This window comes from Takifugu rubripes, chromosome 16, assembly GCF_901000725.2.
Source record: "Takifugu rubripes chromosome 16, fTakRub1.2, whole genome shotgun sequence".
Lineage (NCBI taxonomy): Eukaryota > Metazoa > Chordata > Actinopteri > Tetraodontiformes > Tetraodontidae > Takifugu > Takifugu rubripes.
In genome coordinates this window covers 7,991,401-8,005,215 of record NC_042300.1, presented here as the reverse complement: position 1 = coordinate 8,005,215, position 13,815 = coordinate 7,991,401, and the positions used below count along the sequence as shown (strand labels likewise).

Below are 13,815 nucleotides of genomic sequence, written 5' to 3'. Positions count from 1 at the left end.
GAAAGAGTGGGGAAATATAATGGTATGACCACTTTCAGACGTCTGCAGCATGTCCCACCAACAGGAATGTAAACTAACGGCTGAAGATTCCAGCAAACTAGAGGCAAGGCTTGATCATTCAAGATATCATTCTTCTAACTGATGCATATATAATCCACAAAAATCCTGTGACCCTGGGATGGTGTCATATCTTAAGTGACCCTTTCAAAATTGAATTTCAGCAAAATCTTATCTCCGTCCAATCATTATCGACCAAATGTTATAGTTTGAGTACAACTTGCACCCAGATTTTTGGCAGATTCTTCAACTGCAACAGGAGCCAAAATAAACTGTTTCACTTTTCAATCCGTGAGTCGGGTTGAAATTTAGTTTTTTACTGTAATGTGAGGAAATGACATCACACAGAGGATCGGAGAGGAGAAAGTTTATTGCCAAGTTTGTTGATTCTAAAAGAACTTGCTTGTACATTCATATAGCACCCTATTTGTTCCAGAAAAAAAGTAGAACAATGAAATCAGAGTGTGGATGAAAAACAAGAAGCGGGGGTGTTGATGGAAAAACAAACTTGGACAGAAATATTTAGAACTTAACTTTTAACATTGATTTGCCTCAATGACCTTAAGAACCAAGACAGAATAAATAATGTTCCAGGGAATAAGCAGGGAAATCATCTCTCTGCATCGTATCAGGTTACGAGGCTCAACTAGAAGAAGTTTTGATGACTTTCAAAACCTGAAATGTGAATTTTGATAGTTCCTCGAAGCCAAACAGGAAAAAGAACCATCACCCAAAAGTGAAAAACCCTAGAAAATGCAAAATGCAGGGACTTGTTCTTTAGTCTTCAGAAGAAGGCTGCATACTTTAAATGCAGTAGGTCAACATGCATGCTGTCTGTTTGCCATCCTCGCAACATTTCACTGGCCACCCTGCTGAACCCGCCACCACCTTCCACTGCAGACTGCTCTTGACCGACCCCGGAGGACAGGAATGAACCAATACTGGGAGAGTTACAACCAAGCTGGATTGTCTGGCCCCAACTGACCTCTGCAATCTGATGACTCAGCAGCTTTGTGCCAGGTGGGAGAAGCGAGACAGTGACTACACCCAAGCCATGTTTCTCTATTCTCTTTGGTCTCTCTTTACACTATGTACAAAGAACACTCAAAGACGGCAGCCGTCTCAGTTAGCGCGAGCCAGGCAGGCGTCTGTGCTAAAGTAGTTGAGCATTGTCTGGACCAGCTCTGGCAGGTCGTAGTCGTGCTTCCAGCTCCAGTCCTTCCTCGCATTGGAGTCATCGAAATTCATTGGCCAACTGTCAGCTGCAAAAGAAGAAGTTAATCAGCGACAGATCTGCGTTGTCCAAATTCTGTTGCAAATATTTGTTATTTAAACAGGCACTGCTGCTGACGACACTACAGCTTCCATCCATGGCAACGTACCAATAGCCTGTCGCACCAGGTCAACGTCGTAGGTGACCTCAAGCTCGGGCATCTGTTTCTGGAGCTCCTGGGCCAGTTCCTCAGGGGTGAAGCTCATGGCGTTGATATTGTAGGTCCTCATGCTCAGAGTGTCCGCCGGCGCCTCCATCACCTCCAGCGTGGCGCGCAGGCAGTCGTCAATGTACATCATGGGCAGCCGTGTGTCGGGTTTCAAGTTGCATTCAAATTTGCCAGACTTGAACGCATCGTGGAAGATTTGGACCGCATAGTCTGGTGGCAGGTAACCAAAATGCAAACAATTCTGAGCAAAGAGCACCTTGTGTTTGTGATCAATAATTTAAAACTAGATGATCCGGTTCTCCCCACTGGTTAGTTCTCACCTGTGGTTCCGCCTCCAGGATTTGAGTCAGCGGAGATGATACCGGGGTAGCGGAGACAGCGAAAGTCCAGACCATAGCGGTGGTGGTAATACTGTGAAGAACCATCCGGTTGGATTATTTAATCAGCTTTAATATGGTGACAACATCAGAGACGGCCTTAGATCTAACCTCGCCCATTAGCTCAGCGTGGACTTTGGAGACGCCGTAGATGGTGCGAGGTCTCTGCACGCACACATCTGGAGTGGGGTTCCTGGGAGAGGTGGGCCCGAACGCGCCGATGGTGCTGGGGACGAACAGACGCAGACCGTGCTCGGCCGCGATGTCCAGGATGTTGTGAAGCCCTGTAGGCAGAGACAGGAGGCCACACTACAACTTTTGCTTCCTCGGTTGGGCAGCATCTTTCGACCCAAAAGGAAATGGCTATTGGACGGACCGGTGATGTTAACCGCGCGCGCCAGAGACACGTTGGCTTCTCCAATGGCACTGAGGAGGGCGCTGTAGTGGACCAGCCAGGTGATGCGGTTATTCACCACGATCTCTCGCAGGTTCTTGTAGTCTAGGATGTCTGCGTATATGAAAGGTCCTAACAGAGGGAGAGAGGGCTCTGTTATAATGATTGAAGCAAAAGTTGCTTAAAATTTAAGGATTTCAACTTTCTTTTTTCCTCTAGAAAATGTCACCTTTTAATCTTTCATTTCCAATATACCATTTAAAAAACACACCATACATTTTCCCTCCCAGAGCAGCACACGTGACCTACCGCTGTGGAAAACATTGCTCGGGGGTTTACGGATGTCAGACAGGATGACGTTGTACTTGCCAAACCTCTTTCTGTGAAACAGGAAACCCAACATTATACAACACTATATGTGGCACACATGCTTCCACGCATGCATCCCAAGCAACAAGCTGCGCTCTGACTGGTCGCACAAAGCCGATTAAAACTCTCACCTCAAGAGTTTAGCCAGTCCAACCCCGAGCTGTCCAAGGCCGCCTGAATTACAGGGACAGAAGACAAATTTAGCTGTTAACACTTTGTTTTATACTAAAACCAGTTCTGGAAACAAACTGGCACACCTACATGATTAAAGGTCAGAACTATTTCCCGTTTGACAAGAAAAAAAAAAAGTACCTGTAATGAGCACCCTGGGGTGGTCAGTGTCAGAGAAGGACGCCGAGTGGAAGCTGGCATCAGATGTGACCTGCCGGGGGGAGAAGCTGATGTTGCGCGCAGCCACAGTGAGGGGCTGGCAGCCGTACGCCGGAGTGCTGAGCAGGGCCTGCTTGGCCACCTTGCTGAGGGTTCTGATGACGGGCATGTTGGCGTCTGGGGATAAGGAAAAAGGCTTAAGAACTAGCCAGCTGGGATTCTACAACCGACGCGAAAAATAGAAAAAACAAACAATTTATTTCGGGGTTGTAAACATCTTTAAACGCAGATCTTATATTTTCGCCCTTTTTAAATTCCTCTGAAATGTCACAGTTTCTCGAAAATGCTTTTTAGTCCCTATTCTAAAGCTTTGGGCATCGAGATAAACATCTCCAACGGAAATTTTCCGGAGACGCGCAACCCACACATTTAATGAAGACTCCAATTAAACATTGTTCCAAAAAATGAAATAATAAAATTAGCCTTTCAAAACAACATATTTTGAGAGTTTCTACATTTTACATTTTTCCCATTTGGAAACGGACTTACCGAAGGCTGCAGCGAGCTTCTAAAAGAGGAAGAAATAGAGTATCTAAAGAGTTTTATACGGCCCTGCCTTTGGCGAGAGCCAATCAGGGAGAGAGGGCGTGCGTGAGCAGACAAAAACACTGCCAAGTTCAGGTTAGTGAAGAGGATTTGGAAATATTTTTAGAAACTTCGAAAATTCGGGGACCTTGCAGTTTAACCATCTTGTATTCCTCAGTTTTAAAAACCCACAAAACTTAAAAACAAATGAGTTTTTATGTTTATGTTGAGTTGTGCAAACCTGACATATTAAGACTAGACTAAGAGGCATTTAGCGCGTAAAAAGTAACAATTCAATTGATCAAGTTTTATTACTTTATAAAACTGTTGCACTTCCCCATTCTCGTTGTCACCCCCATCCCCCCCTAGAGGTCCTGGGACACTACAATGGGGCAGTGGAGCTGTGTTTAATGTGCCACATAGACAGGGGCGGTGTCAGGGAGGGTCAAAGCAGCCTGGCGAATGAAAACGGGTCATTAGGGATGCGGACGCGGCATTGGTTCCGGCCCGGGCGCAGCGCGCCACCGTGATGCTGGGAAACCCGACACGCCGGCAACCAATAGGAGATTTTAGCTGCTTTGGCTTTCACATTGACAGGATCTCGACGTAATGTGGCTGTGTTTATCAATAGATTAACGGCCTAACACGTGGTCGACCATATCAAATAATGGAGATGAAAGTAATAGATCATTCAACGATTTATTGCGTGACTCTACAGGATGAAGAGAAGCCACTCACCGTTCGATCGCTGGGGATAACAATGAAATAGCCGGAGTTGCTTCAAGATTCTTCTGTTCTGCTTCTGTATCTTCTGAGGTCGGTGAAGGGACGTGACGTCTGCGTTATCTCCGTTCAGTGTTGCATCAGCTGCCTCTTAAAGCGCTGCCACCCGGCACCGGGGGGGGGGGGGGGGGGGGGGGGGGGGGGGGGGGGAAATGCCGGCTTTCTCTCGGATTGGTGGAGCGCTGGAGGAGCGGTCTGCTACCTCAGGATACACCCACCGGTCGCGTCATCGACACCCACCGAGCGGCGTGGCTGCAAATCCAATCTGCGCGTCTCTCTGGAGGCCGCAATTTCACGGTGGTTTTAGGGAATAAAAACACGTACGCAGGAGGCGTGGTTTATGTTTACGCCTTTTATAATCCTTCCTTAGAAAAACGTGTCTTATATCTGTTTGCATATACTGAGGTCACGCAAAGTGACCCTGAACGCCTCACAACCATCTGTGGATGATTGTTCGTGGAGGACACTTTGTCATCCAGTTTTTTCCTCTGTCTGTGACACTGAAAACTCTCTCTGGGTACTCGTTACTGTTTCTGAAGATGCTTCGGGACACATGGCTCACTGTAAGAACAAGACGCCGGTTCATTACGAGAGCTGAGCATCGAATTAACGTGATGTAAAAGGCGCTTAAATTCTGAGCGTCACAGTACGCATGTTGTTCGAAAGAAAGGTGTGACGTCAAGCTGAAGGTCAGAAAACTGTTTGTATTAGAGGGGGAAGGTGCTGATGACGTCTTCTGTTGGGAGGTACCAAAGTTTGTCCGAGTGTGAGTGGTCCACAGGTACACACCCCCCGGGACTGGCATCAGCTGCACAAGGGAACAAGTCAATCTTTAATCTGGCACATCTGACCATAACTAAACACCACCTTTAGTTATCAGCGTTTCCTTTAGGATGCACAGTTGGGTGAAATCGGAGGTGGGGTGTTGATCAGCTGACACGCTGCCCTGTCATCACATGAAGCAGCTATTTATTCCCCTGGTCAAATGATCCTCACACCAGCAGGGATGCCAGCATGTTCTGGGTGGGGGGGGGGTCACTGTTTACTGGTCCAGGGACAAAAGCCTACAGGAACAAGGTGTTGGGGGAGCGAAGTCCTCATCCACCAGAGGAGGGATGAGCTTCTCAGAGCTTCTTAGCAGCACCAACAAATCTGACTGTTCATTAAACACAACAGAATCATCAATAATCAATGACTTGTTGAGATTAGGATTGATTGTCAGCTAATCTAATGAGAGCACGTCATATCATTAAAACTGTTTTAAAAAATGGCAAAATGGCATCTTTTCAGCTGCGATCTTTAATGGCTTGAGAACATTTTAAACATTTGGAGTGATAAACATTTTTTTTAATAAGGCATCGCACAAAGCTGGCATGTACAACAACAGACAAAAGCATTTCTTATTTACAGCGCTGATAACTGAGGCATTTTAATAATCTCCTAAACATTTTTATCAGCATCACCACCAACACGTTGCTATTACTGAGCTTGGTGGTTCAGCCATGCAATCACAAACAATGGACGGTAATGGCAAAAGAAAATAGTGCATATTTAAAGTGGTTCCCTTTATAAAGCAGTTCAGAGTGGAGGCCTAAACTGGAGACCAGCAGAGAAAACGGCTCCTCTTGGTGAAAACTGAACAATGGGTTTAGGGTCGAGTCTCCACGGCTGTAGAATATAAAGTGCAACATGAAGCTCTCAGTAGTTCTCTGACAGAGCTGCCATTCTGCTTCCTTTCTTTAGTTCTGACAAGTTGCAGACGAGCTGATTGCAGAACTTTAAATGTTCTGACCCATCCTCTCCTCAACTCTCTGCCCTTTCCACAGTGGTGTCTCCTGACACCCCTTCTCCAGATACAGAGTTCATTTCTGTCAGAACGCAGCAGACCGTACAACTAGATGTCTCGGATGTTGCCTGTGCAGCTCCAGTCAAACCCCCAAATGTGAGTCCGGCGCCAAAAGCGGACCTGATGTGTGAGGAAGAAACGGGTTGAAGCTGCTGCAAACGTGCTCTTTAAAGACCAAACTACGGGTGTTGGGTCGATGACTGCCTGCGGTTGCACAACAATATCGGACATTCCTAAGAGACGCATCAGCAATGTGGTTATTCTGGTTCGAAGATTGACTTCTTCCTTCAAAATGGGTCCCAGAAAGAACTTGAGAACAGTTCTCTCGCACTTGACATGCATGGATCCCACACTTATTGGAGGATATTTTTGGTCTGGTGTATATTAAACAGGGCTGACCCTGCCCACGCTTATTACACCATCACACTGTACAGCAAAGGTCCCTATATGTTGCCATAGTTACTCTGCAGTGCTGCTACAGCCGCACATATGGGTACAAGTGTGGAGATCACTGTGTGTGCATGTGTGTGTGTGTGTTTGGAATGTATCAATTGTTACTTAATGGTTATTTTTCAGACTCATGGGCACGAGGAAAAATGGCAAAGGTGAAATTGACTAATCAAAGGGACTCCCTCATTTTGAGAGATGACTGGAAAAAGATATGTGCTTAGATAAGATAAAAAAAAGTGAGGTCCTGAAAAGTTTAGTAGTGCTTTGAAAAAGAAAAGGTGTTTCTGAATTCCTACTTGGTTTAGAGGAGATAAGGCCTGGAACTAAACAGAAAAAAAAAAAAAGTTTTCAGGGTTTTCAGGCACCTTTCTCGTCGTCCATGATGACGTTTATCTCGTTTTCCTGTACAATTTTTAACCAAACACAAAATAATGATTGCTCACATTCGGATTATAAAACAATAATTAAAAAAAAACCCAAATCCTTTCCCTCCCAGGATACTACGGGCTCTGCAGCAGAGGATCTTGGGTCTCCAGCTGGGCCAGCTGCCTGCGCAGGCTGTTGACTTTGTTTTGCAGCTCCTTGTTGTATTCAATGATGTGAACCATTTCATCGTAGGCCTCATCCAGGCACTGGGAGGAACGGTTCCAGCGAAGAAACACTCCTGCAGAGAAAAGATCAATTCAGATCAGTCATTTACAATAGCCTTTGCCTTAATTAATGTCTAACCATAACCTGGCTGTAAAACCACATGAAACAATTTCCTCAGGCTCTCTGTACAGTTGTTACTTATCATAAAAACAGACTTAAGAAACAACAGAATGAATCAGAACATTCTGTCACAGCTTATGGGACACATTATCAACCGTCAGAGCATAAAGAATAACTCTAGAGGCTGAATAAAAACAGAAGAGTGGCATTTTACGGTGATTGTGTGTGTGTACAGAGAACTATTGACCCAGAATTCACACAGATACACTGTAAGACCCGAATTATAAACACTGAGGTGCCGTTACTCCTCTAATCCAATTATAAGAGTTCACCTTTAATGACCTTGACTGTAGCACAACCAGACGCGGAAAAACAAACAAAACTATTAAAATACCAGTACCTTTCAGTTGGCAGCAGTGTATGTGGAATACAAGTCACCTTTTTATCCCACATTAATTGGAGAATAAATGTCTGAAAACCGATTCTAGTCTTGTACATTTAGAAACTGCCGATTCTGTATATTCCCTTTAAAAAAAATGTATGGATATGGGGAGAGCGCTATTCTAAAAGGGTCTGCAGGATGCCTGTGTCATATTACAGGTGGTTCAGCAGTTCTCATTCATATGGAAAAAGGGTGCATATCTGTTGGCCTTAGGAAAGGGGAAAGGGGGCCTCGTGTGAACCCTATGACCGCTCGTGTGATGAAATACCCCACATATATTGTATATCACCGTACAGACACTGAGCAGTTAGAGGCATTACTATCACACGTCATCATCCTTCACTACTGATTTTCTCCACCGCTAATTACCAGTTTTGAAGTGCCTTTCAATGCAACAAGCCAAAAAATTGCTCAACCATAAAATTCATTTAATGACTTCCTACACCAACGGAAGGTCACTCCGGGCAAATAGTCTTTGTTTAAAAATCAGGCCGAAGCAGTGAAACATCCCAGGGTCCATGTGAAAAAGTTATCTGTGAAGCCTATAACCAGCTTGTTGTCGTCAATTTTGACATACGTGGTAGGTTGTCATGTAATATTTGCATGCAAACCAAAACGGGGAGCACATATGAATGTATATTTATTTCGTGTGGTTTCTCACCACACGACCAAGATTAAAGGCGCCCCCTTCTGGTGACGTTGTGGAATAAATCAAATAAAATTCACGTCACTATACAGACTAATGGCTGATTCTATAGTCAAACTTTGTTGACTTGTCAGGGACTAACTTACCTTCCCACAAGAGTAGACTCTGAGGGGCCACAGAGGGCCAGATCACAAGACCGTTGGCCTCGTAAAGCGGGTTTGTCAGACGCTGCAGTTCTTGGGGTCGATTTACCCACGACCACAGGGACACGGTCTTCTCAGGCAGAGACACTTTGACTCTGTGGGAAATATGAGCGGGTCAGTCGGGAGCTGCTGCTGCAGGGTCAAATAAATGTTGCAGAGAATATTTTAAAACTTTAGAAGTGACTTTGGGGAGTCTTAATTAATCTAGTCTCAAGTAAAGCTTCTTAGTAGCCTGAAGCTCAAAAGTGTAACGAAAAAGCTGCATAAAACTTTTAACACCCATGTTGGGAATGGGAGATTAAAGCTTCACATACACAACACATGAGCGGATCTCCAGAGAATCAGATCAGAGGTGATTCCACATCTGTCTGTTTAAAAATGCAGCACAGATCAGGAGGGTCCCTGCATCTAATGAGCTCACAAATGTTGGGAAAATTCACTGGAAAAGCTTTGACTTCATTAAGAAGGAGGGAAATGAGAACCCAAGGGCCTCCGATCTCCAACCATCTTTATGAATGATGTTAATCTAGAGATGCTTCTTTTAATCCAAATCAAAATGTGCTCCTGCAAGCAGCTTTTTGGATAGAATCCTATAAAAATCAGGATTACAGAGTGTGAAAGGACTTGAGACCATCTTTAATTAATCCTACATTAAAGAAAATACACTACAAAATAAGTGATAATAAAGCTAATCTGCTTGAGTGAACAGATGTCCTGTTTTACCTCTCAGCTGTGTAATTCCCTAAAAAGGTCCCAAACTGAGAAGCGTAGGTGTGCTCGAAGAGCAGCAGCAGGAAGCTCTCATTGAACTCAAAGGAGCACGGGAACTGGCGAAGGATCTGCCACACACAGTCCAGGAAGAGAAGGAAAACCGGTGCCTCTTGGCGAGGCTTGCTGTTGGAGTAGGCTGACTGGGCGCAGCGCTGCTGGAATGGATGACCCGCCTGGGACAGCAACCGGTTGGTCATGAGCCAAAATGCAAAAAATCATTGTGACATTAACCGCTGTTGGACACTAGATGGAAATCAATGATGGCCGCTGCGATCTAGCTTCATGTGTGATTTAAATGTGTGATTAAAAGGATACAAATGCTTTTATTTTTTAAATGAAAAACATTTGGATCACAGTTAGCTCACCTGAAGCCACTCTCGTTCCACCAGGCTCTGAAAGCCTCTGATGGTTCTACGGGATGGATCCAGGATGATCTGTGCCAGGGAGGTCACTTGCAGTGTCGAGTCCGTCCCTTCTGTGCCATGAACAAGAACCGACGCCCCCTCCCTAAAACAACATAAACCCGTTCTTCACACCGGCTTCTTTTCTACACTATTTCATGTGTCTACAGGACTGATGGGCACATTTCCTTCCTGACCTGTCGATACACTGGGCAGCGAGGCAGGCGGTGGTCAGGATCTCCTTGACATGACTCTGCCAGCTTGAGGCCTCCAGCTTGCTCAACCAGCGGTCCATGTTGTGCGACTGGTCATTACACGCCTCCACAAGCTTGATCAGACTCTCCTGGAGGACATTAGACCTGGAAAGAGACCAGTGATTCCAATTTTTTTGAAAATGATTTTAGGAACAATGTGTGGAGCTGAAACAGCAAACACAACAACAGCATCACATTGTGATTTGAACTCTCTGGGGACAAAAGTGCAAAGCAAAGCGTTCAGCCTCAATGGTTACACACCTCTCAATTGCTTTATGGATCCTCCTCCACTGAGGGTAGTTAGCCTCAGACTCAAAGCCTCCACCTCGAGCTTTGGCCTGCTGGGCCACATTGATGGCGCGCGTGTCGATGATGTAACCACGCTTGCCTGGCCGCAGGGTGGCATTGATCAGTTTCTCATCTTCCTTGCATCGCCTCCCGTTGGTACCTGTCAGGGGCTGCCCAGCTCGCATCATCACCTGAAAACCAAAACCTTGATTAAAAGAAAGAAGAAATAATAGGCCAAGCTACATTTTTTTGTGCTGACCATGCCGTTCTTCCTGTGGTAGTAACTCAGTACAGGGAAACGGCCACCCTGACGGAAGGTAGCCATTTTCCTCAGCGCTTCATCATCGATATTTTTGGGCACCGCCACAAGTGAGGGGTATGATGGGCACACACTGAAGTCCTTATTGACATCACTCAGTCTCCACTCATCTGTCTGATGAACACAATACTGAAAGGGTAAACATCTGGGACACATGGCAGAAGAATAGTAAGATTCAAACATAAGTTGTCTCCACACCATAGACTCCAGGTCTTTAAAGGCCTCCTCTGGAAGAAATAGTTTCCAGCCATCCTCTATGACTTCAAACATGGGCCGGTAAAAGAATGGGTACATCAGGGAGAGTGAATCAAGTGTAGACAGAGCCTTACAGATAAACAGCATAGTGTTAATAACATCAGGCTTAATGTGACTCCACTTAATGGCACATATAATGTGCTGTTAAACAAATCCATGTAGGAAATGTGAAGAGTAAAAATTAACCTCAATGGAGCTGGCAATGTTGAGACACTCCTCCATGCCAGGGATGTCAAGTTGGATCACTCTCAGGTCTTTGCATTTGACTATGATACTCCCAAGAGAACCAACAAATCTGAAACAAGAGAGGCAGACATTAAAGAATGGGAAAACAGATGAGAAACACTCTAGGGGTTGAAACTACTGGCTCCCAGGAATATGAGGATGTTCACATGAATTGAGAATATTATTCTATTTTGACAACTGCACATCAACATTTCAGAAGTCATGTTGTAATGTTCCCTGTGGTAATGCTTTCAGTAATCACTATAATCTCTTCAAACCCCTTATCATAGAGAAATAATTTAAAGAAATGTTTAGAAAAGATTAAATAATAATTACCGGTAAATTAAAACATTTCTGCTTTGTGTCTCTTATACAGTGGTTATACAGGTAAAACCACTGCACAGTGGAACTAATTAATATAAATTCCTTCAGTGACAATAGGAGCAAAGTAAATGAACCTAATGCAGATAAAAACTGTTCAACGTTTTGTCACCTTTTCTCGATAGAATCAATGTTTGAGTGGAGCAACCATAGTTCCTCTATGTTGTCTTGTCTGGAGGAGAGAATCAGATGATGACCAGTCAGACACAGAGTTCCTTCCACCGTTGGCATGAAAGGTCGATGTAGGACGACTCCGTCCACTCTGGGTGTCTTTATCAACTCCGCAAACTCCATTATCCGACCTAAAATAAGTAACTATGACAAGCAGCAATGAGAGATTAGATACAAAACATATGGGCGACACAAAAGACGAGGATATTACTGCTCCGACAGACCAGTACATGATTTAAAAGCAGAAATATTGTTTTCTGTTATGCAAATCAACACCAAACTAATAACATCCACAAGAATCCGATAGCTAAAGGGTTTTTGTAAGTTAGCTACGCGGCTACCAAAATAGATTTTTTGCTTAATTCGCTGAATCGCATACGTGACACTTCTATACGCATGCAAAGGATTATTACTTCAAACAATGATGCAATACATAAATGGATGGATTTCCCTTTATATTAGTATAATCTTTAGTATAAGTTACCTGTTTAAACGATGTCGTTTAATCCTGGGCGAGACTTGTTCCTTCATTCAAATCCTACCGACTACAAACAACTGCCGCTTGAAGATTAGTTCCATGTGTTCGACACCGATCCCATTGCATTGTTTCTGTTTTGAGTGCACATGTCGCTTGCTTTGTCTTTTTGTCGCATTTTCTTCATTTTTTTGCCAATTTTAACACGCAATGAGCCTGTCATGTGTTCTGTTTTAAAATGTTAGCTTGTTTATTATTATGTTGTTTATTATTCTTTTTTTTATCAGTTATGATAAAGATTAAATTTTTGATGACTCCGACTGAGCTCATTATCAAACACAGATGATCGTAAATTGATTTTAATACAATGATCAACATCCTGGAGAGGTAATCAGGCGACAATCATGTGACTCTAGAGGAAACGACTTATCCAAAGTGACGGCATAACCTGAATACAGTACATTAAGGGAAGGAAGGAGCGCATTTCAAAAAGCATTTATGCCCCGGTACTAAAGGAAACTTCAAACACATCACAAAGTTGCAGTAATGTGTCTCATATTTCATCACACCCGTTGCAGCAATAAGCAAAAATAAATTACAAGGAAAATTACTGTTCTTAAGCGGTAAAAACTCTTCTCTACTTATTTTTAAATGAGGAATATATTTTCTGCCAAAAACTAATGTAACATAAATATAACAACGGAAAACTAATAAAAGGAGTGTTAGAACACATAAGTATGCAAATTAAGGACCTTGTCTTTGTTGGTTGAACAATTTGATTCTGCTGATCAAAACTCGAAACATTGCTGTCAGGTATAAAACAATATAGTCAACGAACGCTAGGTGGCGACATTAACAGGCTTTTCAGGCTCCCGGAGTCAGAGAGTTTATGAGGGTGAAATCTGCTTTGAACTTTTTCTTTTCTTTTCTTTTTATTTTTTAAGTATCAAAATGTGTTTTCTTTTATTAAAAAGTTTCAAGTACAAATTTCGTAAAGTTTTGTTTATCCAACCATAACGTAAATTTGACCCCGAACATGAATTTGACGTTCTTTGAATAGAATTTTAACAAAGGGTACATACATGTGTAATACATTTGTTTCTTGTCTACTACTGTCTACTACTATTTTTTTTTTAGCTCTCATCATCAATGCTTTTAAAAAACATGTAAAAGCGATTTCACAAAGAAAAAAATGTTTTTCCAAACTGAATTACAACAAGTATTTAGTCCACACAAAAATTACTTCTGTGTTTTATTGAAAAGCAGGCTTTAATGAAAATTATTTATGGAGGAGGAGATTATTTATATTAGCAGTTTAAGGTTAAGCTGTTATCATTTAGGCCAGAGGCTGAATGTTTAAAGATCTGGGTTTGATCAGCGGGCCTCAGAGGAGAAACATCACACCAGGGTTGACTTTAATAATCCTTTAAGCCTGTTTCATTCAAATCTATGGTTATGTTGAGCCATGCTGTGAAAATTATAGTATCAATTTTCTGAGAAATCCGAGATAATTTTTTAACCCATGAAATCAAGATATTTCATAATCAATCATAGGAGAAGGAGTCTGTGAGCATGGACAGAAACACCAGATATCCATGCATAAAAACTTGTATATTTGTACATTAAACAATTATATGTGT

The 13,815-nt window shown here is 43.2% G+C and overlaps 2 protein-coding genes across 3 annotated transcripts; both read right to left on the bottom strand.

The window, feature by feature from the left end:
- Positions 1 to 408: 408 nt before the first annotated feature.
- Positions 409 to 4,447, bottom strand: tdh (L-threonine dehydrogenase). 2 transcript variants are annotated; one of them, XM_003971661.3, is made up of 9 exons: positions 4,293 to 4,447; positions 2,952 to 3,146; positions 2,771 to 2,813; positions 2,580 to 2,650; positions 2,253 to 2,402; positions 1,988 to 2,160; positions 1,820 to 1,910; positions 1,440 to 1,709; positions 409 to 1,319 (listed from the first exon to the last, which is right to left on the bottom strand). In XM_003971661.3, exons 2-9 carry the CDS (start codon positions 3,136 to 3,138, stop codon positions 1,180 to 1,182), a joined length of 1,125 nt encoding a protein of 374 aa, XP_003971710.1. In that variant the 5' UTR covers positions 3,139 to 3,146; positions 4,293 to 4,447; the 3' UTR covers positions 409 to 1,179. The 2 variants fall into 2 exon arrangements, with proteins under 2 accessions (XP_003971710.1, XP_011610330.1); XM_011612028.2 differs by lacking the exon at positions 4,293 to 4,447 and adding an exon at positions 3,519 to 3,842.
- Positions 4,448 to 6,095: 1,648 nt separating this feature from the next.
- On the bottom strand, positions 6,096 to 12,287 carry mtmr9 (myotubularin related protein 9). Its single transcript, XM_003971660.3, has 11 exons — positions 12,185 to 12,287; positions 11,642 to 11,844; positions 11,110 to 11,218; positions 10,867 to 10,992; positions 10,609 to 10,782; positions 10,323 to 10,540; positions 10,005 to 10,166; positions 9,772 to 9,913; positions 9,359 to 9,579; positions 8,579 to 8,730; positions 6,096 to 7,297 (listed from the first exon to the last, which is right to left on the bottom strand). The coding sequence occupies exons 2-11, from the start codon at positions 11,821 to 11,823 to the stop codon at positions 7,134 to 7,136; spliced, it is 1,650 nt and encodes a 549-aa protein (XP_003971709.2). The 5' UTR covers positions 11,824 to 11,844; positions 12,185 to 12,287; the 3' UTR covers positions 6,096 to 7,133.
- Between the last annotated feature and the right edge of the window lie 1,528 nt (positions 12,288 to 13,815).